Genomic DNA, 26,451 nt, shown 5'->3' with positions numbered 1-26,451 from the left:
TAAAAAAGAAACTCTTCTAACCAATTTACCATGCGTTTTTGGCGTAAGGACGACTTTATTTATTTATTTATTTATTTATTTATTTATTTATTTATTTATTTATTTATTTATTTATTTATTTATTTATTTATTTATTTATTTATTTATTTATTTATTTATTTACTTTTATCGAATTATATTGAGATGCAAGGAAAGGAATGTAATATTACTAAAACACATTAACTATCAAATCACGCGCCACTCTTTTTTCCACCTCTATTGATCGGTGTTTGTTTTTCCTCCGGCTCGATACGGAACGATCACTAATGCTAGATCATTTTGCTTACGGTACCTTTGTTCTAGAGCAGGCTTTTCCAACTGCTAGCTCTGTGACGTCACACGTATCTGCTCTCGAGCTATTTGAGAGGGGAAGCATAGCTATAAGAGCAAAGTAGGAGGAGAGCTAGTGGAAGGGATGGAGATGCTTAAATATCGAAGACACAACATTACCCTCCCTCACGTGCTCTACCAGCTCTGCTCCGAGAGGGGAAAAGCGCTTCGACGTCACAAGTTGGTCAGTTTGAAAATGACTGCTCTATAATCTAGCAGTGTGGTATTTTAAGTGGCTTTATTGTATTAGTTTGTTTCTATTTTAAAATGGTGGTAGTACAGGGACATCATTTTATTTTTACTAATATTTCTAATATTAACCTGGCTATACCTTTGGATTAACGGTTGAGAACCGGAAACACCATTTGCTATCCCCTTCCACGACTGAAGCTCGATGATACAAACAATTCACTTCACTAGGTATAGGAGGAAAGAAAAGTAGTTTATCCATTTACGTAAACTAGGAAATACCGCGATTTTGAGTTTGATAAATTTCATTAGGTTTTTTGTTTAATCAAAATACAGTACCGGATTAACAATAAGTGTTTTTACTTACGAACTGAGCTGTCCATGTGGACGTATTCATTATGCAGTGTATACTGTCTACAATATAGAGAATGAAGTTAAACTGAAAAATAATTATAATATGGATATTTAAACACAAATTGATGAAAATGGTGGCCGTTCATTTCGATACAGACTTCCATTCTTTTATGCATATTATCGCACTATAGACTATTATACCTAATTCCAATTACCAGTTTCGTCCTACGTACTAGTAACTCATGTTGAAATAATTCTGTACCTACTCTATAAAAGATTGTCTCACGTACCGTACTGTAAATTCAATCTTCACTTCTGCCCGATCCGAAAAGATAAAATTACTTAGACATGCTATCTGCTGTCCGTCCAAGTGATTTTGTTGTAGGGTCGTAGAAAGGGGGGAAAATCACGCGACAGTTAATTACTTAACGAGGCCCTTTTATTTAAGTTATTTTAAACAGTCGTATAATATTACGTAGACGTCCAATTCCTAACAGAAATTAATGTTTTCAGAAAAGAGCTAAGACAGCCCAGCCACTAGCCTTTACAGAGGGGCGAGCAGAAGCGGGTGGGGGAAACCGGGATGCGACGTAGGCAAACGGACGACAGTACCTGTGCGAAAATATGATTCAATATTGAAAGCTCTTTCGTCACCGGAAAAGCGAATTAAGTACATTCAAAACCTCAGGTACAATAAAAATTGAAGTAAAAATAAAATGATGTCCCTGTATGAAGAATAGTAGCCTATGCAATACACACATGCTGAAAGACTCGATGTAATCCTCGTATGATACACAACCCTCGGTAAATCTCGAATTAGGGTAAACATTGGTAATTTCGTGGCAGTGGTTATTTCGTGATACTTTTTCTTTGCTCTTTTGTAAACAAACCAATGATGTTACGAGATCCAAATTTCCGCCAAGGGATTGCATATGTTGTCCAGTTTCCAGAAACATACAGCAAAGCTTTGTGTGGCTATTGTAGTTACTTTAGTGAGCTTTTATGTTTGGAGAGAGCAAGTTTGCTCGACGTCTCAGGCATACAAATTTTGTGGATGTTTGTAATTACATTACAGGCTTATTACTAAAGGTAAGCATATGATATTTGGTACAAAGATTTATTGTATCTTCATGAAATTTTAGGAAATGTTTTTGGAATTTTAGATATATCTGTAGTCGCCATATAGGCTTAGATTTACTGATAGAAATCTTAGCTGTTTGAGGCGAAATTTTGTTGAGCATTAAGTTTTACAACTTTTAAAATAGTATAAAATGTATTACAATAGGAATTTTAGAAATCTGAAGACAAGATGTGATAACAAAAAAGAAAACGGAGAAGCAATGGGTTCAGTGTAGCTTCTGTTTGATTTGTTATCATGCTAAGTGTCAATGATAAGTGCTAGATGACTTACTTGCAAGAATTGTGACAGAAGATGGAACATGGCTCCACCATTTTGGACCGGAGACAGAGGCAGACAATGGAGTGGCATCATGCAAATTCACCAAAGAAATAGAAATTCAAAAGTACACCTTCGGCAGGAAGCGTTATGGATACTGTGTTTTTCAATTCAGAAGGACTCTTGCTTGTGGACATCATGGCACACGGAACCACCATTAATTCTGACGGGTATGTTGCAACTCTCAAGAAACTTCAAGTTAGACTGAGTCGTGTTCGACATCGTGAGAAGCAGGATGTTCTGATATTGCACGACAACACACAGCCATATGTCAGTCACAAGACCACAGACCAGATCAGAAAATTCGGATAGACAACACTGAAACATCCGCCTTACAGTCCTGAACTGGCACCGTGCGATTACCATCTCTTTGGTAAACTGAAGGATCCCTTCGCGGAACGAGGTTAGAAGATGACGCTGCTAAAGAGTGGCTCAGACGTGTTGGTGCAGACTTTTACCGTGCTGGTCTACAGGCCCTCGTTCCTAGGTTACGTAAGGTAGTTGAAAAGGACGGCGATTATGTTGAAAAGTGACATTTTGTTCCTTAAGGATGCATCTACATTCTGTGAAAATAGCAAAGCTGTAGGATAAAAATATAATTTTTAAACAAACGTTATGTGTTACTTTTGGAGTTACCCTAGTAATATAGGCTATAGGAAAGTCCGTAATAAAAGTGTTCACCCTTTCAGGGCAAAGGAGATGCCTTTTCAATTTCAATTTTTACTTTGATTTCATTCTTATTATGTGTTGATATGTATTTCTATGTTTTCTTGCTATGAATATTAGACGGAATTATTATGTTTGAAGTCTTGTAACAATAAATGAGAATTTCATTTGACTTTAATGAATTTTTCCACAATTCTTCTACCTCTCACGAAATTATCAATGCAATATCACGAAATTACCAAGGTTATCACGAAATAACCAACCTTTCAGCTTAAGTTGTAAAAGTGGTTTTTGGCACATATTCAAGAACGTATCCAATCTTTTACGTCTCCAGATTTGTACAGCAAGTTATCGTCTTTTAGATGAAAAAATCGGAATAAGGATATATTTACACATTTGAATTTTTAATTAGTTTTCATGAAATTATCACGAAATTACCAATGTTTACCCTACACTCGAATGCGTAATGAATGCCTTTCAACACCAGTGTTACAGTATAGTATTAATTCACGTACAATCGTTTTAATTTTTTTAACTGTGACATCCACTTGGTCCATACTTGCGCGCCACACGGAAGGTACACTTCAGGACGACTCGACGGGCTATTACAGAACCCCTCGGCCATGTAGCGGATATTACGTACTCGGTGTACCCTGCTCCTCTGTCCCTTAGGAAAAAAATGATGAGATATAGAACAGCCGGACTAGACTGGGAAATGAAAGAGGAAAATACGAACGAACGTATGACAAAGACTGTGAAACATAAATCTAAAGGGATACAAAGAAGATTATATGAGAAATCCAAGAAAAGAAAATGGGCGACGTAGAACGAAAAGAAAAGACTAGCAAATTGATCGTTTCCATAGGAACGAGGCCCTATTCCTAAATTGGCTGTATGCAGTCCAGTACTGAAAAACTAATGGCTCTGCAAATTCTTGTTTAGGCAATATGCCAAGACGGAGAGTTAGCTGAAATGTCTAAGGCTCTGTTTTCAATGTGGAGACAAAAAAAATGTGTTGTATCGCATGAGTATCTGCATTAATTTTATTCTCTGTTCTCGCAATTTTTTTTGTAACGCTGTAAAACGTTAGTTTTTATTCCTGAGAAAATGGATGGCTTCCTTCCGAGATGCTTAATGTTACTTTAATGAGGAATGCAGCGAGCAGCAACTTACACAGATTAATGCCGCTCCATTTGGGAAACGTTAATTATTCATTCTGTCGAAAATGTATGCAACGTTCTGACAATTCTCTGCTTCCAGAAAAATGTGAAATAATGTAGGAATCTCCCGCTGCGAGATGTCTTGAAGAAGATGTAACAGAAGCGTACATCGCTGAGACATAACTCATTCTGTCCGCCACAGATGTCGGCTTCATATTATTGAAAACATTTCAATCTTCAGTTCCTTCCCCCAGGTACCGCAGTGGGAGAAGAGGATAACAGCTTTGCTCTGCAATTGTGCCCAGTTACGGCGATATTCTCATTGTGACGACAGTGTAAGCATCGATTTTCTTGAATATTCAAGTACGGGTGTCATTCAATGGGTAGGTACACACACAAGCTGGTTCCACACTGAAATAACAGAGAATTTGATTTGAGCATTGTTTGCTAATACGTAGTCCCAAATATACTTGCTACATTTTTATACCTTAACCTATTATTTAAAGATGCTGTATCAGCTTTGCTGTTATCTACCGTTTGTGGAATCGGTGACATGCAGCTCGGTCGGGGGGTTAGCCGTGGAAGGATTACGTGAAATTCGCTTTACTGTTGGAAAATCTTCTGACCGAACTCAACCAGGCAATCAACCCAAGCGGGATTCGAACTCACACCCGAGCGCAGCTTTGCATCACAAAACTGCACTGGTGGCTGTCGATAGGTTATAATTTATAACTTATAAAATTACTTAGGGATAACAACTCCTAGTTAAATCTGTCATCCGGATCAAATTTGAAATTGTATTAGTTTCTTTTAAGGCGTATTGTCTTCAGACAATTGTATGGCAACATAATGTCAGAAATCTTTATGAAACTGAGATAACTGCACTAATGTAGGCACAGAGTTTAAAAATTGGTATGTTATGTATTTATGTATATATGTATGTATACGAGTATGTAAGTATGCATTTCATTTCATTTTTTTTCATTTCATTTATTATATTCCATTGATCTTACATGAGCAATGAAGCTTTAAGATGTGGAACATGTCAAAATTGTACAATATAACAGTTACATTTTTACAAACTTTTACAATTTTTACAATATTTTACAATTTTTACAGTTTTTACAATTTTCTACAATTTTTTACAATATTTTGGCGAGCTGTAGTGAGATGAAGTGAGGCCCGAGGATTCGCCAAAAGAATACCCGGCATTTTCCTTGTGGTTGGGGAAAACCTCGAAAAAACCCAACCAGGTAATCAGACCAAAGGGGTGAAATGAAGTGAGACCGAGGACTCGCCATAGACCATCCGGCTTCACTCCCACGGCTGGGGAAAACCATGTATGTAGGCCTACGAGTATGTATGTATATATGAGTATGCACTGTATGTATGTATGTATGTATGTATGTATGTATGTATGTATGTATGTATGTATGTACGTATGTATGTATGTATAAAAATTTAAAAATTGTAAATTTAAATTTATATACTATAATTGCATAGTAGACATAAGACAAATTGTATTGTATAATTATTAATTTCAATTATTAGCAAAATAATAAATAAATAAATGTATGTATGTATGTATGTATGTGGGTTTGTAAGTACGCATGTATGTAGGCCTACGAGTATGTATGTATGTGTATGAGTTTGTAAGTATGCATATATGTAAGCCTACGAGTATGTATGTATGTAACTTATGTATGTATATAAGTAATGCATGTATGTAGATATACGAATATGTATGTATGAATGAATATGTAAGTATGCATGTATGTAGGCCTGCGAGTATGTATGTATTTATGTACGAGTATGTAAGTATGCATGTATGTATGTAGACCTACGAGTATGTATATACAAGTATGCATGTATATATGTATGTATGCATGCATGTATGTATGTATGTATGTATGTATGTATGTATGTATGTATGTATGTATGTATGTATGTAGACAGTGTTTCAGTGACCATGTTACAAACTTTTAAGGCTAGTAGAGAGATTCACAAAAACTATTTGAGATTACGAGCCCACACGCAGGAAAGCTTTATTCCCAACTTACAAGCCAAAACGTTTTTTACTAAAATACGTGGAAGCTAGGTATACCCTCTCGCATGCAAGCACACTTGGATGATCAATGCACAAGGAAACTTCAACAGCATAACGGTAACTAAATAAAATTGGCACATGAAATCAATTAAGTATCATATAATCATAGAAGTTCAATTAAATAATTGCTGTAGTATTTGACAGTTACTGCCGTAATTTTTTCTTGATCCATTTAATTTAGAAACGATTGTTTTTAATAGCCTGCAACTCTACGAATTGGGACTGCCATTTTACTTCATTTATAAAATCGCAGTACTAAGAAATTGGAATATACGCATTGTCCCTGCTGGATCTGCACCTGTGAAATTCTGCTAAAATGTCAAGAGTAATAATAGAATACCTATCATTCTAAATGTGCTAAGTGCCATTTCTTTATTCAAATTTCATTTTATTCAATCTAAGGGATGAACATCCATATGAGAATATCATAACAAACTGTCGTTTTCGTAGCTCAACTGTAGGTGACTCGTTTGCGCTCCAAAAGACGGTGTTGTAGATATCTCAACATGCATTTCGCAGTGTGTTTTTCATCAATATCTCAGAAAGTTGTATTTGGCACTTAGCACATTTAGAATGTTAGGTCTCAATTGCTGCTGTTAATTTTTGTCAAAAGTTATACCAAACGCCATATTTTAACTCTTTCGTCAAAGTAAAACCACATTTTCTTGTAGTGACAACTGGCTACACTAGTCCATTCTCTGCTGGCTTAGTTGCCTCATGAGTGTTGTCTTATTTGAAAAGTTTATTAAACACATTATCTACTATGAACTATGAGCTATACTACCTGAAAATAGTAAACCAATAAGATAATGAAAATCGAGGAAATCGAAGACTATATTTTTTTTAATCTTGATGATAAGAGTGACGCAGGGCACGTGTGCTTCACCAGCCTGGTAGAAAGACTATTCAAATGTAAGTTTTATCCTATTTGTGAAGCTTGTTTTCCTTTACATTTCATAGTGCCAGTTTTTTTAATATAAGCCTCCTTTTACAGTATTTTTTGTACGGTTTTTCAAGAGTGGTTTCGAACTGATGCTTTTTGGAAGTTGTTATTATTATTATTAATATTATTATTATTATTATTATTATTATTATTATTATTATTATTATTATTATTATTATTATTATTATTTACATTCAAATACGTTTATGAAGTTTGGAATCCTTTACTGTCTTTCATAACCATATTCTCACTGTTATTTCTTATAAAACATCTGTGCCGTAGTAAGATGAATGGACATAAGATTAAAAGTAATAAAAGATTCTTCAAAGACATAATATCGCAGGAGTTTAAGCTAAGAGTGATTCCTTTACAAAAACTGACAGACAAAATAGCATCCTTGTGATTGATGGTCTTGTGAATTTGACAGAAAGTGAATTAATTTCTTTCGTGCTGCAACATCTGTCAAGATTCGATAGTAGATCATAATAGTACGTTTCCGACGTTTTAGATCATCATTTTTGTTCCATAATGTTGAACTGAAACTTGCAGAAATGTATTCACACTACATTCACGTTGTTTTTAGTTTTAAATCCAAATTGCCCTTGTGACATTACTGTTCTATACTTATTATCATAATTTAAATTCTCATTGCTTGGTTGTAATATTCAGCACATATATGTAGCATATTCATTTCCTTTCAAATTCCTGAGCTTCATTTTTTGTAGACCTACATTTTTCTATAGCTACATTATATTTTAACAATGTCATTGATTTGCCTGCAATATACAGAGCGTTCGCCAGAAAACAGGTTTCGCACAGACAAATGCCAATGTCAGCGCTAATGTCAGTGGAAAAAATGGGAAGATAAACATTTAAATGGTACGCGAAAACGCGTGTTTAGCAAGGGAACTTGGGGCTGAAAATAGTGCCTATGTGAGCTCCAACTCTGTTTGGCAGTTGTTTCAGTCCGATTTTCGCCGATTCATTGAAAGAACATTGGAAAATTCTGAAAGGGAAAGCCGAAAATGGACATAACCTAATAGCTACTACATGAGAGGGGAAATGCCGTCGGTCTTCTACTATTACAGATGGAACGCGACTGCTGAAGTGTACAATTACCCTGGATCGAGCGCGAGAAGGTTTTGTGTTCCGTAGTATGGACGGATAACACAGGTTGGAGAGGCGTCAAGATTAGGACATTAGTATACAGCTGACTTCCATTCATTTAGTTCATAATAATGCGATACACAATAGGACATCGAATTTATCGACTTTTGCAAAAACGCTCCTCAAATACTATTTGAATGTGCTCCGTTGTGGACAAGGAATAGAGAGACAGCATATTCGCCAACAACCACGAATGTACGCTAGGGCAGTGTCTTGTCCGCGGTTAAGAGACGCTAGTCCGAGAGTGCAGTGTTCTGATGACTTCTGTTCTAGACAGTTACAACTCGACTTCAGTGGTACCATAGTGATGAAGTTTAGAAATTAATATTATGTATTTATTAACAAATTGAGTGTTTTTTTTTATCTTTCGTGACGTGAATAACCCAATCTGTGAATATTTTTAATGAAAATTCGCTGTCTAATAAATAAATATTTAAATTGGGTGGTGCAGTCGGTAGAGTGCTGGCATTCTGTGTCCGAGGTCGATGGCATTTAAGTGTGCTTAAATGCGACGGGGTTGTCAGTAGATTTACTGGTATGTAAAAGAACTCCTGCGGGACAAAATTCTTGCACACCAACGATACTGATATAACCTCGGCAGATGCGAGTGTCGTTACATAAAACACAATTTGCAATAATTTCTTGAAAATGTATATATTTAATTATGATATTAGTATTAAAACATGTGTAACTATAGCATTTGTTATAAAATATTTGCTGATAAACTTGTATTTCAAATTATAACTATAGTATACATCAGGTTTAATTGGGTATATGTATTTATTTATTATTTATTTATTTATTTATTTATTCAGGTGTAGTTAAGGCCATCAGGCCTTCTCTTCCACAACACCAGGAATACAAATACAATAATATAGAAAAACAGAGGAAAAAACACTATATACAAAATAAAGCTACACAAAAAATAAAGAGAGAGAGAGAAAAAAACACTATAAACAAAGTAAAGCCACACAAATATATACACAGGTTGCAGTCACACAAACTTTAAATGAGTGATTAAGTATCATATTTAATTGTATCCTAACATGTATGGGGAAATAATGATAATTAATTTAGAAATCTTCTCACTATTCGTGAGCTGCCACAAGGGACAAAGAGTACTTAACCATATAAATTTTTATAAGTTCAGTGAACCATTAATTTTGTTTTGACGATGAAACTCCTACAATTACATAGCTGCAATTACATTTTGTGATTGGTGGAAATATAGGCCTACCTAGTTTTAGAGAGGCAAGTGTTACAAAAAAGTAAAGAATGCTAATGAACTTGGTTTCATTTCGAATATAGTCCGGTAATAATAATAATAATAATAATAATAATAATAATAATAATAATAATAATAATATACTTTATATAAATATATGTAGAGAGCTAAACGTTAAGCAAAAGAAATGAAAATGATTCGAAATATAAACAGTGAAAAAACTACATCTGTAACAACAAATGAACGTTGTTCACATAAAGAACGGGAAGACTAGAAGAAGCGAACGTGCTTGTGATACAAATTTAGGAAAACAAATTACATGATTATATAAGACTTTTTTTTTAACTAGAAGATCCATTTCTCGCAATGAGAATTCAAGTAAGGAAAAAGCCATACAAAAGACCTGACATTAAGTAGAAACATCAGCAAGAAAACAAGAGGACAAGAGTTTATGTCGAGTCGATGGTATAGTTTTATTTATTTATTTATTTATTTATTTCATTTGTCCTTTGTTTTACGTGTTCTGGTTGTTGCTATTGTTAGCGGTCAAGCTGAAAACATGCTTCCAGTTCCTCATCTTCAACGCCCCCTCCCAGCTTTTTCGTTGCGAGCCCCGCCCCTCTTGCTTGTTTCTTCTTTATTTACTCATGTCTGGCTGCTTGTCCATTACGAGATTGATGCCGTCTCCATGTGAGATTACAAGCCTCCCTTTTCTGCCTCACAAAACATGCACTTGTTTTGTCTCATCTCTCCTTTCTTCTAATGCCAGTCAACTGCGGGAGCAAGTCTCGAGGTCAGATAAAAGACGTTTTTGGCTTTGATTTATCGTCGTTTGAGCTTGTTCCAGCTAATCTGGTAGTTTGAAATCTGTTGGGAATAACCTCAGAAACTTTTTCCTGCCTTGTTTCTTCACAAAATACGTAAACTAGAGAGATCTCAATTAAGATCATACTTAATAAATCCGTACAAACTTTCTGGTTAATATCGTTTCTTTCTCAGTGAATTTTTTTTCTCGTATTATCATAGTTGTCTAGTGTAGTTCAGTTGTCTGGCAGTGTCTTTTAAAGAAATATCTGTTCAAATCGTAGTTTATCTATATTCTATACCTATTAATGTCACAAGAGATCTGAGATTTGCCGATAAATCCACGAGCGAAACATGAATAAAATAAAAATCTAAATAATATATCCCTAAAATTCGTTCACAAAATTTTAATAATTGTAATTGTCATCGATTTGCGTGAAAACAGTTGCAACACCGACTAAACAAAAGAACGACCATGCGATAAATTGATAATGATAAATCGAGCTGCAGAAATTATCGCGATATACGACTGTGATTGGTTGGGATTCAAAATATCATTACATTTCATTAGCAGAAAATGGAATCAATCAATCTTCTGAATGTATCCAGCTGTTTGCTGACAACATAAAGTCCACTATAGTCCACTGTAGTATATTCAGTTGTTGTTTTTCACGAGAAATGAGGGGTATTTTGATCGGTGTTCATTATAGATGCATGTTGCTAGTAGCCAGAGTTGGGGTGTAGTTAATATATACTGCAGGGCTGTGTCTTCTGCAACTGGAATGAAGACATATAAACGAAATAGTCTTACTAAATGCCGTATGTGTCGCCATCAACAAGATTAATTCAAGTTCTTCAGTTTCCTCATCTGCTAGAATTTTACTTCAGAGGTAGGCCTATAGGTTCCAATCCTAGATTTTCTCATTAAATTCGTAGTGAAAAAGACGCGATTTTTCTGATTATCTGTTTTTTCTTTCAGTCTTACTGACTATTAATAGAAAACTCAGTTGTAGTTGTTATTTGACGACATCTTAATAACGGGATATCGGTTCTGTTAGGTTCTGTTCGATTCTCAGTATGTCTTATTAAATTCGTGTTGGACGAAACACTGTGGGTAGGATTTCTTCAAGTAATTCTCTTTACCTCTGTTTCACTTCCATATTTTTTTATTGAAAGATCTAGTTGTAGTCATTATTTGACATTTGGATCGGTTCGATGCCGAAGTATGTGATTAAACTCGTTTTTGACAAAACGCTGAGGGTAGTATTTCAAGTAATAATGTTTCGCTTTGTTTCACTTACTCAGTATTGAAAGAGCTAGATTGTTTATGATTTTAATTAGTTTATTTTATAAAGATTTATCAACTGTGATGGTTATCTAGCGTCCGAGTGAAATGAAGGTGATAATCCCAGCGAAATGAGTCCAGGGTCCAGCGTCAAAAGTTACCCAGCACTTGCTCTTCCGGAAAAAAACCTCAATCAGGTAACTTGTCCCAACCAGGAATTGAACCCGAGCTCGCTCGTTTCACGGTCAGACATGCTAACAGTTCCTCCAGAGCGGTGTAGTTATTATTATTATTATTATTATTATTATTATTATTATTATTATTATTATTATTATTATTGAGAAGATTAACTTTGTACGTAGTTGAAATTATTGGGGATCATCAGTGCGGTTTTAGGTTTAATAGATCGACTATTGATCAAATTTTTTGTATTCGACAGATATTGGAGAAAAAATGGGAGTATAAGAATACAGTACATCAGTTATTCATAGATTTCAAAAAGGCATATGACTCGGTTAATAGAGAAGTTTTATATAATATTCTTATTGAATTTGGTATTCCCAAGAAACTAGTTCGATTAATTACAATGTGCCTCGGTGAAACTTACAGCAAAGTTCGTATAGGCCAGTTTCTATCTAATGCTTTTTCAATTCACTGTGGACTAAAGCAAGAAGATGCACTATCACCTTTATTTTTTAACTTCGCTCTAGAATATGCCATTAGGAAAGTTCAGGATAACAGACAGGGTTTGGAATTGAACGGGTTAAATCAGTTTCTTGTCTATGCGGATGATGTGAATATGTTAGGAGAAAATCCACAAACTATTAGGGAAAACACGGAAAATTTACTTGAAGCAAGTAAAGCGATAGATTTGGAAGTAACTCCCGAAAAGACGAAGTATATGATTATGTCTCGTGACCAGAATATTGTACGAAATGGAAATATAAAAATTGGAGATTTATCCTTTGAAGAGGTGGAAAAATTCAAATATCTTGGAGCAACAGTAACAAATATGAATGACACTCGGGAGGAAATTAAACGCAGAATAAATATGGAAAATGCGTGTTATTATTCGGTTGAGAAGCTTTTGTCATCTAGTCTGTCAAAAAATCTGAAAGTTAGAATTTATAAAACAGTTATATTACTGGTTATTCTGTATGGTTGTGAAACTTGAACTCTCACTTTGAGAGAGGAACAGAGGTTAAGTGTGTTTGAGAGTAAGTTTCTTAGGAAAATATTTGGGACCAAGTGGGATGAAGTAATAGGAGAATGGAGAAAGTTACACAACGCAGAACTGCACGCAATGTATTCTTCACCTGACATAATTAGGAACATTAAATCCAGACGTTTGAGATGGACAGGACATGTAGCACGTATGGGCGAATCCAGAAATGCATATAGAGTGTTAGTTGGGAGACCGGAGGGAAAAAGACCTTTGGGGAGGCCGAGACGTAGATGGGAGGATAATATTAAAATGGATTTGAAGGATGTGGGATATAATGATGGAGAGTGGATTAATCTTGCACAGGATAGGGACCAATGGCGGGCTTGTGTAAGGGCGGCAATGAACTTGCGGGTTCCTTAAAAGCCATTTGTAAGTAAGTAAGTATTATTATTATTATTATTATTATTATTATTATTATTATTATTATTATTATTAGAGGGTTGACTTTCATTCCCTTCATTAGACGCATTTAAATTTACAGCAAATTTTATATATTTATTCTAATTCCTGTGTAGACATTAACACGTAATCATACGGATTCCCTCAAATCCTCACTTTCTTCTTTATATTTTCCATAACAACAAAGTTAAAAAGACTTTACACAGGTGGTAAGGGGTACAGAGAAGGCAGCCAAGCAAACATTTTTCCAATATCAAGGATGCTGTAAAATGTGTATCTTCATAAAAGTCTTTATGTCGATATTTTATGGTAGGTATAGCAATACATGGTATAATGAGAAAGTAAAATTATCTCATCTGACCCCCGTTCACTGCAGACTGCGTTCACACTTTCATCTCTGGCTCGATGCGTCACCCTGCTCAATATTCTGCTCAAGACGTGAAGTTGCGACGGAAGTAGGGCAGTACGAGAAGCAGTTACATCAACGTCAAAGCCGCTGCGTCGTGTTTCTCGCGTGCTGCTCAGAAATAACGTGAAAGGTTGAAGAGCTGGAAGGAATCCCACACTACATCTTCCTGTATATAGCGATAGAAAGAATTCAATGATGTAGATACTGGCTAACCTTCTGAGTTGCCATATCCAACACTTTTTTCCTCCTTCCTATCCCGATGAACTCGTTTCAACTAAGGACACCTGCAATTTATTCCTGTCATCCATTCTCTTCTCTCTTATCATGCTTTCTTCTTCGCTACAGTTTTTTTGTCCCTCTCTCTTTCAGTTGTGTCCCTTCTGGCATTTTTCACACACATTTGTTTTCATGTCTTATTTCTTAGCCCTGACGTCATTCTTCACCCATATACCACAACAAACATCTCACTCCGGTTCCCCTGAACGCTCAAATGCCCTCGTTAATGTTGACACAAGCGCCCGCTTCATTCAGCACTCTTGTTAGTCTACACGTATTTTACTTACTCCCATTCAACGTCACTGTACACGAAAGTCCACATTCCTTTGTTCGCAGGATCACAAGTTTTATTATGTATGAATAAAACCATGTACTGTATAACATGTACCAGCATTGTGCCCAGACCACCAGCGCAGTAAGGTTCGTCTCTTTTCACCATTCCCTCCGTTCTAGTCAGTTCAAAATGCGTTATTCCAATTTATCATTATTATTATTATTATTATTATTATTATTATTATTCAGCGTTGATGGAATTGATTATAGTGAGATGGTATTTGGCGAGATGAAATCGAGAATTTGCCATAGATTACCTGTCATTCGCCTTGAAGTTGGGGAAAACCTCGGAAAATTTCCAACCAGGCAATCAATCCAAGCGGGAATCGAACCCACGCCCGAGCGAGCTCCATATCAGCAGATAAACGCTCATCTCGTGATTAAATTGTCCATGCGCCGAAATGACATCGCCAGAGTCTATGTGTGCGTAAGGATGTTTAATATTTGTTCATAATCTCCACAATAAGAGGACCAAACGCGTCAAAAGGTGCAGTCCTTGAAGGTATTATTATTATTATTATTATTATTATTATTATTATTATTATTATTATTCAGCGTTGATGGAATTGATTATAGTGAGATGGTATTTGGCGAGATGAAATCGAGAATTTGCCATAGATTACCTGTCATTCTCCTTGAAGTTGGGGAAAACCTCGGAAAATTTCCAACCAGGCAATCAATCCAAGCGGGAATCGAACCCACGCCCGAGCGAGCTCCATATCAGCAGATAAACGCTCATCTCGTGATTAAATTGTCCATGCGCCGAAATGACATCGCCAGAGTCTATGTGTGCGTAAGGATGTTTAATATTTGTTCATAATCTCCACAATAAGAGGACCAAACGCGTCAAAAGGTGCAGTCCTTGAAGGTATTATTATTATTATTATTATTATTATTATTATTATTACTTTACCGTGGGTATTTAACGACGCTGTATCAACTACAGGGTTATTTAGCGTCGATGGAATTGGTGATGGCGACTGGCGAGATATTTTGCGAGATGAGGCTGAGGATTCGCGATACATTACCTAACATTAGCCTTACGGTTGGGGAAACCTCGGAAAAATCCAACCAGGCAATCAGCTCAAGCGGAAATCGAACCCACGGCCGAACGCAACTCCGGATCGGCAGGCAAACGCGCTACAGCCTGAACCACGCCGATAGATTATTATTATTATTATTATTATTATTATTATTATTATTATTATTATTATTATTATTATTAAAGGTATCCCCTTCACATGCCAGGAAGGCAATTGAGGGAGCATGGAGGTAGAGTCCCATGGTTCGTAGACCTCGGCACTAGAATGAGGCGGTGTGGTCGGCATCACGCTCTGACCGCCTTTTACCCCCTGGTAAAGACCCGGTACTCAATTTTATACGAGGCTGAGTGAACCTCGGGACCGTTCTGGAAGTTTGACAACGAAAAAATCCCATCATTACCCGGGATCGAACTCCGGACCTTCCAGTCCGTAGCCATCTGCTCTACTAACTGAGCTACCCGGTAGCCATTATTATTATTATTATTATTATTATTATTATTATTATTATTATTATCATCGCCATTATCACTACGAGCAGGAAATCCTGTTTCCGAACATTAATGTACTGGTATAATCATCATACAAATAACGTTAATGGATTCAATTATATGTATTGGTTAACTAATGTAATTAGGAGATACAGTAAGCCTATACTTTACGTTATGAAATCTCGGATTAAGGACTAGCGTACATTAAACAAAGTAAAAATTTGTTGCATCCAAATAATGTACTTATATTAAATATATGTGTGTGTACTCTTATCACGTTAAGTATATAATTTATACAGATTGGAAGAGATAGAGTTACCCATAGCTTAAGAGGTGATTCCCACTATAAATTAAATTAAATTTGTCAAAACCATTTTCTATACAATAAAAAATTATATTAGGCATTTGAAGCGTTACTACTTGATAATATGTAGCCTACCGGTAACGTAACTGAGTTTACATTTACTAGGCCTAATAGTTCATAATAAACTGATTACGTTTCGCTTCACATCATTTTCTTTAAATCTAATGTTGTCGTGAGACTTCCAAGTTTTTAATTTGAACAAAACCGTAATTTACGTAAGGAGTACCTACATTTGAAGAGTACGGGATAAAAACAAAGTCACAATTCTTTTCAGGGTAATGTCATCATCTAATTCTGTGTATTACTGCAAACTTTAGTGTTTTCTCATCAAAACTGGTAAAGGAGAATTATCACCATGGATACAGTCATCCTTTCCTACATTTTCATTAGGAACAGCAATAAATTTTGCAGTAATATACTGAATTAGAAGATGACATCACCCTTAAGAACATTGTGACTTTGATTGGTTTTTCCCGGTACTCTTCATTGACAATACAGAGCAAATACACAGCATGTCTCTTATGATGTCATTGAACTTTTCCTTGTAAAAAACAACCCCCTCGGTCAGACAGACAAGGAGAAAGGAGGTATAGGAGGTATAGAGACCGTGTCACAGCAATCGTAGAACTTACTGCAAATAAACGTTTAATGAGTAAACGACAGTGAAGTGATACGTGATGCTAGGGACTGGATTAATCTTGCTCAGGATAGGGACCGATAGCGGGCTTATGTGAAAGCGGCAATGAACCTCCGGGTTTTCTAAAAGCCGTTTGAAAGTACAGTGGACTCTCCTAAGTTCGACAGAACAGAATTGAAAGTTCAGTCCAATAAGGGAAGTGGATGTGGCAGGTGAAATGAATACAAATTCTTATTGGTTATCCATCAACGAATACAGTACTGTACTTGCATTTCCTGCCCGCCCCGAGACTTGTGTATGCGCTTCTAGTACCACAGTGGGTTTCGACATTTCCGTCTCACAAACGGCACAGTTCTCAAATAGAAAAAGAAGAGTTCATTAATTTAGAATCAATGATCAATATGGATGCCTAATCAATAAAATATTCTGTTTTCCTTTAACAAAAGTATCACTACAAGACACAGAACCAGCTCCCATTCAAATGGCAAACCCATTTCTTAGTACCCGTATAAGGGCGTGTCTAATTCTCCTACGTAAGCAGTCGAACTATAGGATGTCGAACTTGATTTCTGTCGAACTTAAGAGCTTCCGCTGTAAGTAGTCTATATAGGCTCACTATGGCGTATAAAGCTTAAAATTCTAACAAAAACATATACAATAAATTTCGTCAACATCTGTTCTAAAATTAACAGAAATTCACATCTAAATAGATAGTAGATTTTTTTGAAAAGCGTAAGTGGTTACTGTGTGTGAAACTTGCAGCAATTTTAAAACTTTCACACTGCACGTCACATTTAATAAACCCGGGTTCTAGAACGCCTACAGGGACGTTATATATTCATCTTTCTAAGCTTGTCATTAATTAATCGCCCATTAATTTATAGCAGGTGTGTTATTTCCTACAAACATCTGTGGGCTATGACTTTTTTCTCGTGTGTGCAAAGCTCTTCGCAAGACAAACATTTGTTCGCGGTGGAAACGGCCGCCCATCCATCTCCATAATGTGTCTGTGTACACAGAGCGCATTATCTTGTTACCACGCTCGTTTGATCTCCTGTATTTAACGTCTTATTATTTGTAACATGTATTAATTGCGGGCGACGTGTAAGCACTACTCCAAACATAACATGATCCTCTCCATGTTTGTTTTTCAGTTCTGCGGGATGACTTCCGTGCTGAGCCGAAGAACACGAGGGTGGCGCAGGGGGAGACGGCGCTGCTGGAGTGCGGGCCTCCGCGGGGACACCCCGAGCCTGTCGTCTTTTGGCGCAAAAACGGGCAGACCATTGATCTCGACATCACGAAAAGGTAATTAGCAAACTCGCTGTTTGTTCTCACGGCTCAATGCTTCGTAACTTAATTATTGTAAGAGAGGAGACAGCCATTTTGCTTCTGATACAGGTAAAGGGGTTCTGCCCCGGCATGTAAAATTGTGGTTATTGTTTTAATTATCCTTGAGCAACAGTGGAATTAACCACGCGGTTCACTTTGATAGTCTATGTTCTTCACATCATTAAAAGAAGATTTTTAAAATCTCTTTAATGGCCATAAAAGTGCTCTCTACCGTTTTGCCGCTGGCTACTCCGCTAAGAGGAAAAGAAGAAGAGAGTTAATGATAATTGAATCACATATCATTAAAAGTGCCCTTATTCTAAAGAACTCAAGTTTTCAGAATTTAATAAAAATTGTTTGGACTTTATTTTATGAAGCATATGAAGACATTGCTTGTTATTTTTAACGCCCAAATAAAAGCTTTTTTTAACTTTGTTTCTTCACTTACGCTTATACTCCTTAAAGTAGGCTGTACCACTTTTCCGATATCAGAACATAATGGACGATAAAAAAAATGAGAAAAATAATACTATTAGGTCTGTGTACAACAAAAGTAAATTAAATATATGGGCATTTTAATCTTCTTTTCTTAAATATTAAAAGAGCAACATTAATTCCTTTCTCTTTAACATCTACTGGATATCTTTAATCTTCGTAGTAATTTAATGTTAGCAATACACAGTTGTAGTTCTTTTTCTTTTTAATTTTAAATGTCTCCCTTTCAAAGAAGAAGCTACAGTTGTGAAATATCTGGGAATCATTATTGGTCTGCTGAACATAATCTGAAATGTATTCTCATATTTCTTACCTTTGCAGCAGATTACGTAAAACATTTGATCAATTTGTCATTCTTCAGCGTATTTTACCCATCAGTATTTTACGTAGTTAATTTCTCTCTTTCATAGCCCAGCATCTAATATGGTGTTATCGCGTGGGGTGGAACGTCAAAAATTTATTTCTATCCTCTCAATTTTTTTTACGAAAAAGGATACTAAAAATCTATTTACCATCCAAACTTATATCTTCTGAATTTAAAATTTTTATGATTGAAAAATTATACAAATATACATTATTGAAATATTATTTAAAAAACGTAAAGTTTATGTACCATTTACTTATGTTTACAATACTAGACAAAACGTTACTTTACCTTTAAGAGAGCTAACATTTTTCAAAACGGTAGGTCGGAAATACAGTAGGCCTATTAGTTTAGGACCCAGATTATACCCAATAATCAAAATTCACCCTGAATTTTCAACGTTTTTTGTCACTAAATTCAATTTAAAAAATACACATTCACTTACAAATTATATTTAAATTGATTCTATGTATAAAGTTTTTATGTTCTTATTTTCTCTTTTGTTTTTGTTTTCTGGTTTTCGTATGTTTTTGTATATTAACTTTTGTATTTCTTTTATGTAGATGGAAGTACATCCATTACGAGCTTCGTTCATATGGATGTTCCTGAATTTGTTATTTATTTTTTATTTATCAATCTATCTATCTATCTATCTATCTATCTATCTATCTATCTATCTATCTATCTATCTATCTATCTATCTATCTATCTATCTATCTATCTATCTATCTATCTATCTATCTATCTATCTATCTATATATCCATATATTTATCTGTCTATCTATCTATCTATCTATCTATCTATCTATCTACTTATTTATTTATTCATTCATCGTTTATTTTTCGTCTAGAAATATAAAACCAGTGGTTTTTATTAAACAAAGTTATTTCGCGTGAAAAGGAACTCAAAGATAAGAATACGATTGCCTAAAAGTGGTGATATAACATTAATAAACCATCGGATATCGCTCAAGCGGTACGCGTTTGCCTACTGCTCCAAGACTATTATTCGAGTGTAGGTTCCAATCCCACTTAGACTGAATACCTGATTGAGTTTTTTTCGAGGCATTCCCAACTGTCAGGCGAATATCAGGTAATCACAATGGCGAATCGACCACATCTCGCCAAATACCATTTAGCTGTCACCAATCCCATCGACGCTAAATATCCCAGTAGTTGACACAACGTCGTTAAATAACTGACTAAAAAGGAATAGTTAAATAAGTAATTCTTCATTCTACTTTATAATTAAATGTTTCGTAGTCTCCTGTTCTCTATAAAGGGAGTTGAAATTCAAATGTAATAATATTAATAATGATATTTATTTAATTACTCTGACAGGATTAAGGCCATAAGGCCTTCTCTTTCATCCTACCATATAGCACACATAAAAATACAAACAATGTAGGCCTACATTTGCTTTTATTTTGTTATTTAATTCTAGATAGGCCTACTTAATTAACATTTCACTATTGGATAGTTGCTTTCAAAATTCATTCAATAGGTATATTTGCTCAAGTTTTATTCAACTCCAAATATTTATTATATAATACACTGTTGGATATTTGTATTCAGTATGAATGTAATGTATTTTCTCTTATTATGTTTTATTTCTAAGTATCTATTATATAGAGTAATTATTCTTTTACGTTGTTTGATATTAGTTTGGCTTACGCCTTGAGCGGTTTGTTATATTTATCTTCAAAACAAGACGAAGTTCTCATATTGCTGTACATATTCCAGAATTCGTCTAGTTGACGGAGGAAACCTAGCCATTCAAGATGTCCGTCAAAGTGATGATGGTCGATACCAGTGCGTTGCCAAGAACACTGTGGGTGTCCGGGAATCAGCAATTGCACAGCTCAAAGTACATGGTGAGTATCCTATTCAAACTCATACAATACGAATCTAATTAATTTGTGAATAACCAACTCCGATGTATTATTATCAGCAGCTTTACTACAGTCTGTTGAGGTAACAAGACAGCGTAACCATCTGTCCCCAGGACTACTGCAGATCTTTGAATTAAATACAAAATTAATTTGAAGGAAGAAAATTCAGTTTCGGGTAGTAACAGTAGATCCTTACAGAATTTTAATAAGAATTCAATCCATTTAACATATGGATCGTTCAGAGCAGAAGTGATGTAAGTCAGAAATGGGTAATGAGGGTTAAAGTAAACATTCTGTAAAATACAGCTCAAAGTAGCAATTAATATTCAATTTGTTTAAACTGTTGGTAGTCAGTTGATAGCACGAAGGACATATTAACTGCTACTTTGCGCTGTATTTTACGGTAGTTTTACTTTAAACCCTATTACCCAATTTTGACTTACACTACTTTTGCTCTGAACGGCTCATATAGTTAAATTTTCCATTCACCTTATTAGTAGGGATCTGGAGTTCGATCTCTGATACGGTTTATCGCGAAAAATTTATTCCTATTTTATTCCCAGATAGTACCAGAATTGTGTTCAAATATGCCAAGACGGCCGAAAAATTCCTTCCTGTTTAATGGTAAATCGTTATTATCTCGTCATACTGATGAAAATTGCTAGTTTTAAAGGCACCATTATACATCGTGTCCAAAAGTGATTGCTCCGATTTCACAGTAGGGGAAGTCCGTGTATATTGGACCACCTAAGTTTGAATGCCATAACTCACTTATCATATTGAGAAAAAGTTCTCTGAATTTTTATGACGGTAGTTTGCCATAATGAACCCCTAAGTAGAGTAAGACTTCACTAGTTTTATTTCTGATACTTCAAAAATAAAATGTAATCAAAATTCCGAAGCCGTGTAATTTGAGCCAGGGTCGTGTAATATGAACCAGAGGATAGTGTAACTTGGACCAGGCATATTAAACACATTTAACTCCTATAACGTTGTTTATTCAAGCAAAAATGTATATAAAGCAATAATTTCAACCTACAACAGTAATAAAATAGTTCATCTGTAATTGTCGCACACTCTTCGTGGGCCCATCTGAATCCAGTTTTTGTTCTCACTTTCACCACAAATAACACAGCATGTTTCGGATATCACCTTAATTTTTACATCAAATAATTTTCTCTCCTTTGCGGCCTTCCCATCCGATTGTTGCTGCAGAGCATCCTTGTGTGGCGTAGCGGTCAGCACCACGCCAGATGCAGTGTATCTGGTTTCGGATTTTCTCGTCCAGATTTGGAAGACGAAGGCAGAGGGCTTATTTCCTTTACTGACACATACTCTGTGTGGCCAGAAAGTAGCTCCACATTGTTTCCCAACTTTTTCTCTGCTGCTGCTGTTGCTCCTTCAACTTCTTCTGCTGCCCGAGATGCTGATCTTGATGGCTCACCATTCAAAGGCCGATCGGTCACCAAAGAAGGCGCGAAATGAGCCTTTGAAAATACATTTCGGTCAACAAACCAAAGACCAGTGTGCCTGAAGCCAGTCATGGCAATCTGCATATTTCCTGCTCTGGGGAATGCCACTTCAGTGAGGCAATGTGCTGGACATTCAACCGCTGCCCTGGAAGTTCCCTCATCTTCGTTGATGTGGCAGCTGACATAAATGTGCTTTGAGCGATTGAATATGGCTACTGTGACCATCTAAAATCAACAGTACCTTCTCCTGAGGGCTGGGTTTGACAGCTCTAATGAAGTGCATCATCCACTCACAAAATATGTCAGAATCCATCCACCCCTTATCCTGACAGCGGAAGATGGTGTTAGGAGACGCTCCAAATGTGATAGACTCCGTCAATTTTCTCCTAGCGTAAATCAGAATAGGAGGTACAAAGAAACCATTCGCATTCATGGCATACACTCCTGTCACATTCTGACCTCGCTCACAAGAAGAAATGGCTCCAACCTGATGTTTGATAAAATCTTCTCCTGTCGTTGAACGACAGTGTGTACAAACAAATCTCCCTCTGTCGTATCGTCAAATGAGATATACTGCCTGATAATTCTTTGTATGCATCTGAAGTCTGATTAGTGTAATATGTAGTTAGTCGGCGATGTATGCAATGGAGAAGAAAAGGAACTAGCCACCCTACCCCATCATCTCCTGGTCTAGTTGCCGCATAAGTGGTGCCTTCTTGATGTCACTTGTGAGGTTCAGACCTGTCTTCGGACAGTTGACTAAACAACAACAACTGTCGTAATCACTTTTTACAATGGTGTGTGAAATAAACCTAGAACATTTATTTAGCAGTTCTCTTTAACCCCAACCACACAAATACCCTGCAAAATACTTGAATGGAAGATTTATGGTTGTAGCACTGCCTGTTCTATCGGCTAAATCTGGGGACAGATTAGAACAGTTTATTTGGGTCGTGGAATTAATCATACAAGGAAGGAAAAGTGTAATGAAGTGTAATGTCTTATAAGGATGAATGAACTAGTGTTATCAAATATAAATTACCGAAAAGACGAAGTATATGATTATGTCTCGTGACCAGAATATTGTACGAAATGGAAATATAAAAATTGTAAATTTATCTTTTGAAGAGGTGGAGAAGTTCAAATATCTTGGAGCAACAGTAACAAATATAAATGATACTCGTGAGGAAATTAAACACAGAATAATTATGGGAAATGACTGTTATTATTCGGTTGAGAAGCTTTTATCATCCAGTCTGTTGTCAAAAAATCTGAAAGTTAGAATTTATAAAACAGTTATATTACCGGTTGTTCTTTATGGTTGTGAAACTTGAACTCTCACTTTGAGAGAGGAACATAGGTTAATTGTGTTTGAGAATACGGTGCTTAGGAAAATATTTGGGGCTAAGAGGGATGAAGTTACAGGAGAATGGAGAAAGTTACACATTGTGTTCTTCACCTGACATAATTAGGAACATTAAATCCAGACGTTTGAGACGGGCAGGGCATGTAGCACGTATGGGCGAATCCAGAAATGCATATAGAGTGTTAGCTGGGAGGCCGGAGGGAAAAAGACCTTTAGGGAGGCCGAGACGTAGATGGGAAGATAATATTAAAATGGATTTGAGGGAGGTGGGATATGATGATAGAGAATGGATTAATCTTGTTCAGGATAGGGACCAATGGCGGGCTTATGTGAGGGCGGCAATGAACCTCCGGATTCCTTAAAAGCCAGTAAGTAATATAAATTACTTATTTAATAGTAGGTATATAGGGGCTTTAGTGATATTTTAAACTATACAATAAATCCGGGGGTTCCGGGTCCTTTTTGACTCCAGGCTTTTGAAGAGTGGGATTTTTTTTTTTTTTTTTTTCGGAAAAGCAATTCTGGAAAATTTTACATAAAGGGGTATTTTATATTTGCATTAGAATATGGAATACGATCTAATCCACTTGTTGCAAGTTCGCTATTGTTATTATGCCCATATTTGGCGCAATGTGTAGACCTACAGAGAGTCTTTGATTTATATTACCATATAGTATACAATCGCATTCCCATGTTTACACATCCACCAACATGGCAGACCACTGCAGACAACACCTCGCATTCCGAATACACGGCAAGCAATCCAGCTTAGTTATACACATCGATGGTTCTAATAAACAATTTTTCTCCGCCACTTTAGCTCTGATATGATTGTTTTTTCTATATTCTTGTAGTCTTATTTCCTTTAAATATTTTAATTTAATAGTTTCCCATATAAACGCAGATAATTATGATGTGTTTACAGTGAAACCGTTCCTTATAAGAGGTCCGCAAGATGCGGTGACGCTGGCTGGCGGTAGTGTGGAGTTCCAGTGCCGTGTAGGGGGTGATCCAGTCCCTGATGTGCTCTGGAGGCGGACAGCTGGCGGCGGTAACATGCCCCTGGGCAGAGTCCACATTCTCGAGGATCGAAGTCTTCGCGTGGAAGCTGTCATCCTGGAAGACGAAGGAGAATACAGCTGCGAGGCAGACAATGCGGTGGGCACTGTTACTGCCTCAGCCACACTTACCGTCCACTGTAAGTATAAACACTTCCTTCCAAATTGATTTAATTTTGGTTACTATAATCTCTCATTTTTCGGACATTTCCGTATTTTAAGAACCAAAAGGAGCTTTCAGCTTGAATTTTTGATAATTCTCAAGTTAGTCCAAAAGTGATCAGACGTTAAAATGGTAAAAAGGAACTATTTTTATTGGATAATTTCAAGGAAAAATTGTTCCGGAGCCGGGTATCGATCCCGGGACTCTTCGGTGTCGTGTCGTGTATAGTTCCTGGGGTAGCTCAGTCGGTAGAGCGTTCGCGCGCTAGCGAAGGGTCCCGGCATCGATACCCGGAACAATTTTTCCTTGAAATTATTCAAACCTGCTTTACAGGGAGCTACTACCTGAAAGCCAGATTTGTATATTTTTATTGGGCTAATCTGCGCAAAGACTTCTGAAGGCTTCGTTCTAATCGAAAACCTATTTCATCTAATGTTCCTCAGTTAAGAACCATTTATTCACACGACGCTTCTTATTTTGAACCAAGCCTGTCTCGTTAAATTTCTTTACGAGTCTGTATATTGTTTTCTAATTTGGCACAGGACCATCGGGGAAACGTCTGAATTTACGGCAACATGTTCTCCACGTATATTTCACGAAAGTCTTGCATATGAAAATGCGTTGTTCTATACTGTACATCGCAATACAAACGCGCACAACAGAGACGCACTGAATATTGACTTGAATCTAACGTACTAGGGAGGCTTAACGCCGGGGACAGGCGATTGCGGCCCGCGGTCAGTTTTATACATCAGTTGCATCCCTATATTTTTGGGACATACGTCAGTTGCGTCCCTATATTTTTTGGGTCATATGAGGCGTTCAGAATCCAACATGATTAACTCCACTTTTGGTTATTTCAGAGTTTATAAGTTGGCAATGTATTAAATTGACCATATTTTCAGTGGTCAATGTGATTTGCTCCATAGTTCAGTAAAAAGTCCACAGACTGCAGTTTTCTTCTCGACTACATCACAGAATTAATAGTGTGTGTTTAACTTTAACCTTGAATATCTCAAAACCTACGGAAAAGGAGTTAATCATGTTGACTTCTGAACGCCTCGTATAGTTACAGGTAGGTTAAAAATGTTGTTTGTGGCATCTTCACCATACAATGTTGGTAGTGTCATTTTTCACCATAAAATGTATTAAAATTCATTAGTTGCATTTTCACCATAAAACTAAAGTCGTATTGGTTGAAACCTAAATGACAGATTCCGGATGAAATACAATCTTCTTATATGACCTTGTTGCAATTCAGTCACGTTTTTACGCATTAAAGCTTCTTTTTCCCTCCTCGCGTGTGTAAATGGCACTGAATATTGTACGTCGTTTTAAGTATGTTTCGCTTTATGTATTTCTTTCAAAACTCCTATAGAATGGTAAATGTTTGAATGACCAATATAAAAT

General features: G+C 36.2%; 1 protein-coding gene across 1 annotated transcript in view; it reads left to right on the top strand.

Annotated features, from left to right (window-relative positions):
• Nucleotides 1-2,458: 2,458 nt before the first annotated feature.
• LOC138715725 (protein sax-3-like) overlaps nucleotides 2,459-26,451 on the top strand; it is a 68,796-nt gene continuing 44,803 nt past the window's right edge. Inside the window, exons 1-4 of the mRNA XM_069848783.1 lie at nucleotides 2,459-2,591; nucleotides 18,054-18,207; nucleotides 20,834-20,964; nucleotides 24,746-25,018. Of these exons, the coding sequence (XP_069704884.1) occupies nucleotides 2,459-2,591; nucleotides 18,054-18,207; nucleotides 20,834-20,964; nucleotides 24,746-25,018 (691 nt within the window). The remainder of the gene's footprint in view (nucleotides 2,592-18,053; nucleotides 18,208-20,833; nucleotides 20,965-24,745; nucleotides 25,019-26,451) is intronic.

The sequence above is a fragment of the Periplaneta americana genome, chromosome 15 (genome assembly GCF_040183065.1).
Source record: "Periplaneta americana isolate PAMFEO1 chromosome 15, P.americana_PAMFEO1_priV1, whole genome shotgun sequence".
Taxonomy (NCBI): Eukaryota; Metazoa; Arthropoda; class Insecta; order Blattodea; family Blattidae; genus Periplaneta; species Periplaneta americana.
Note: the sequence above shows the minus strand (reverse complement) of the source record. Positions and strands in the feature narration are given on the sequence as shown.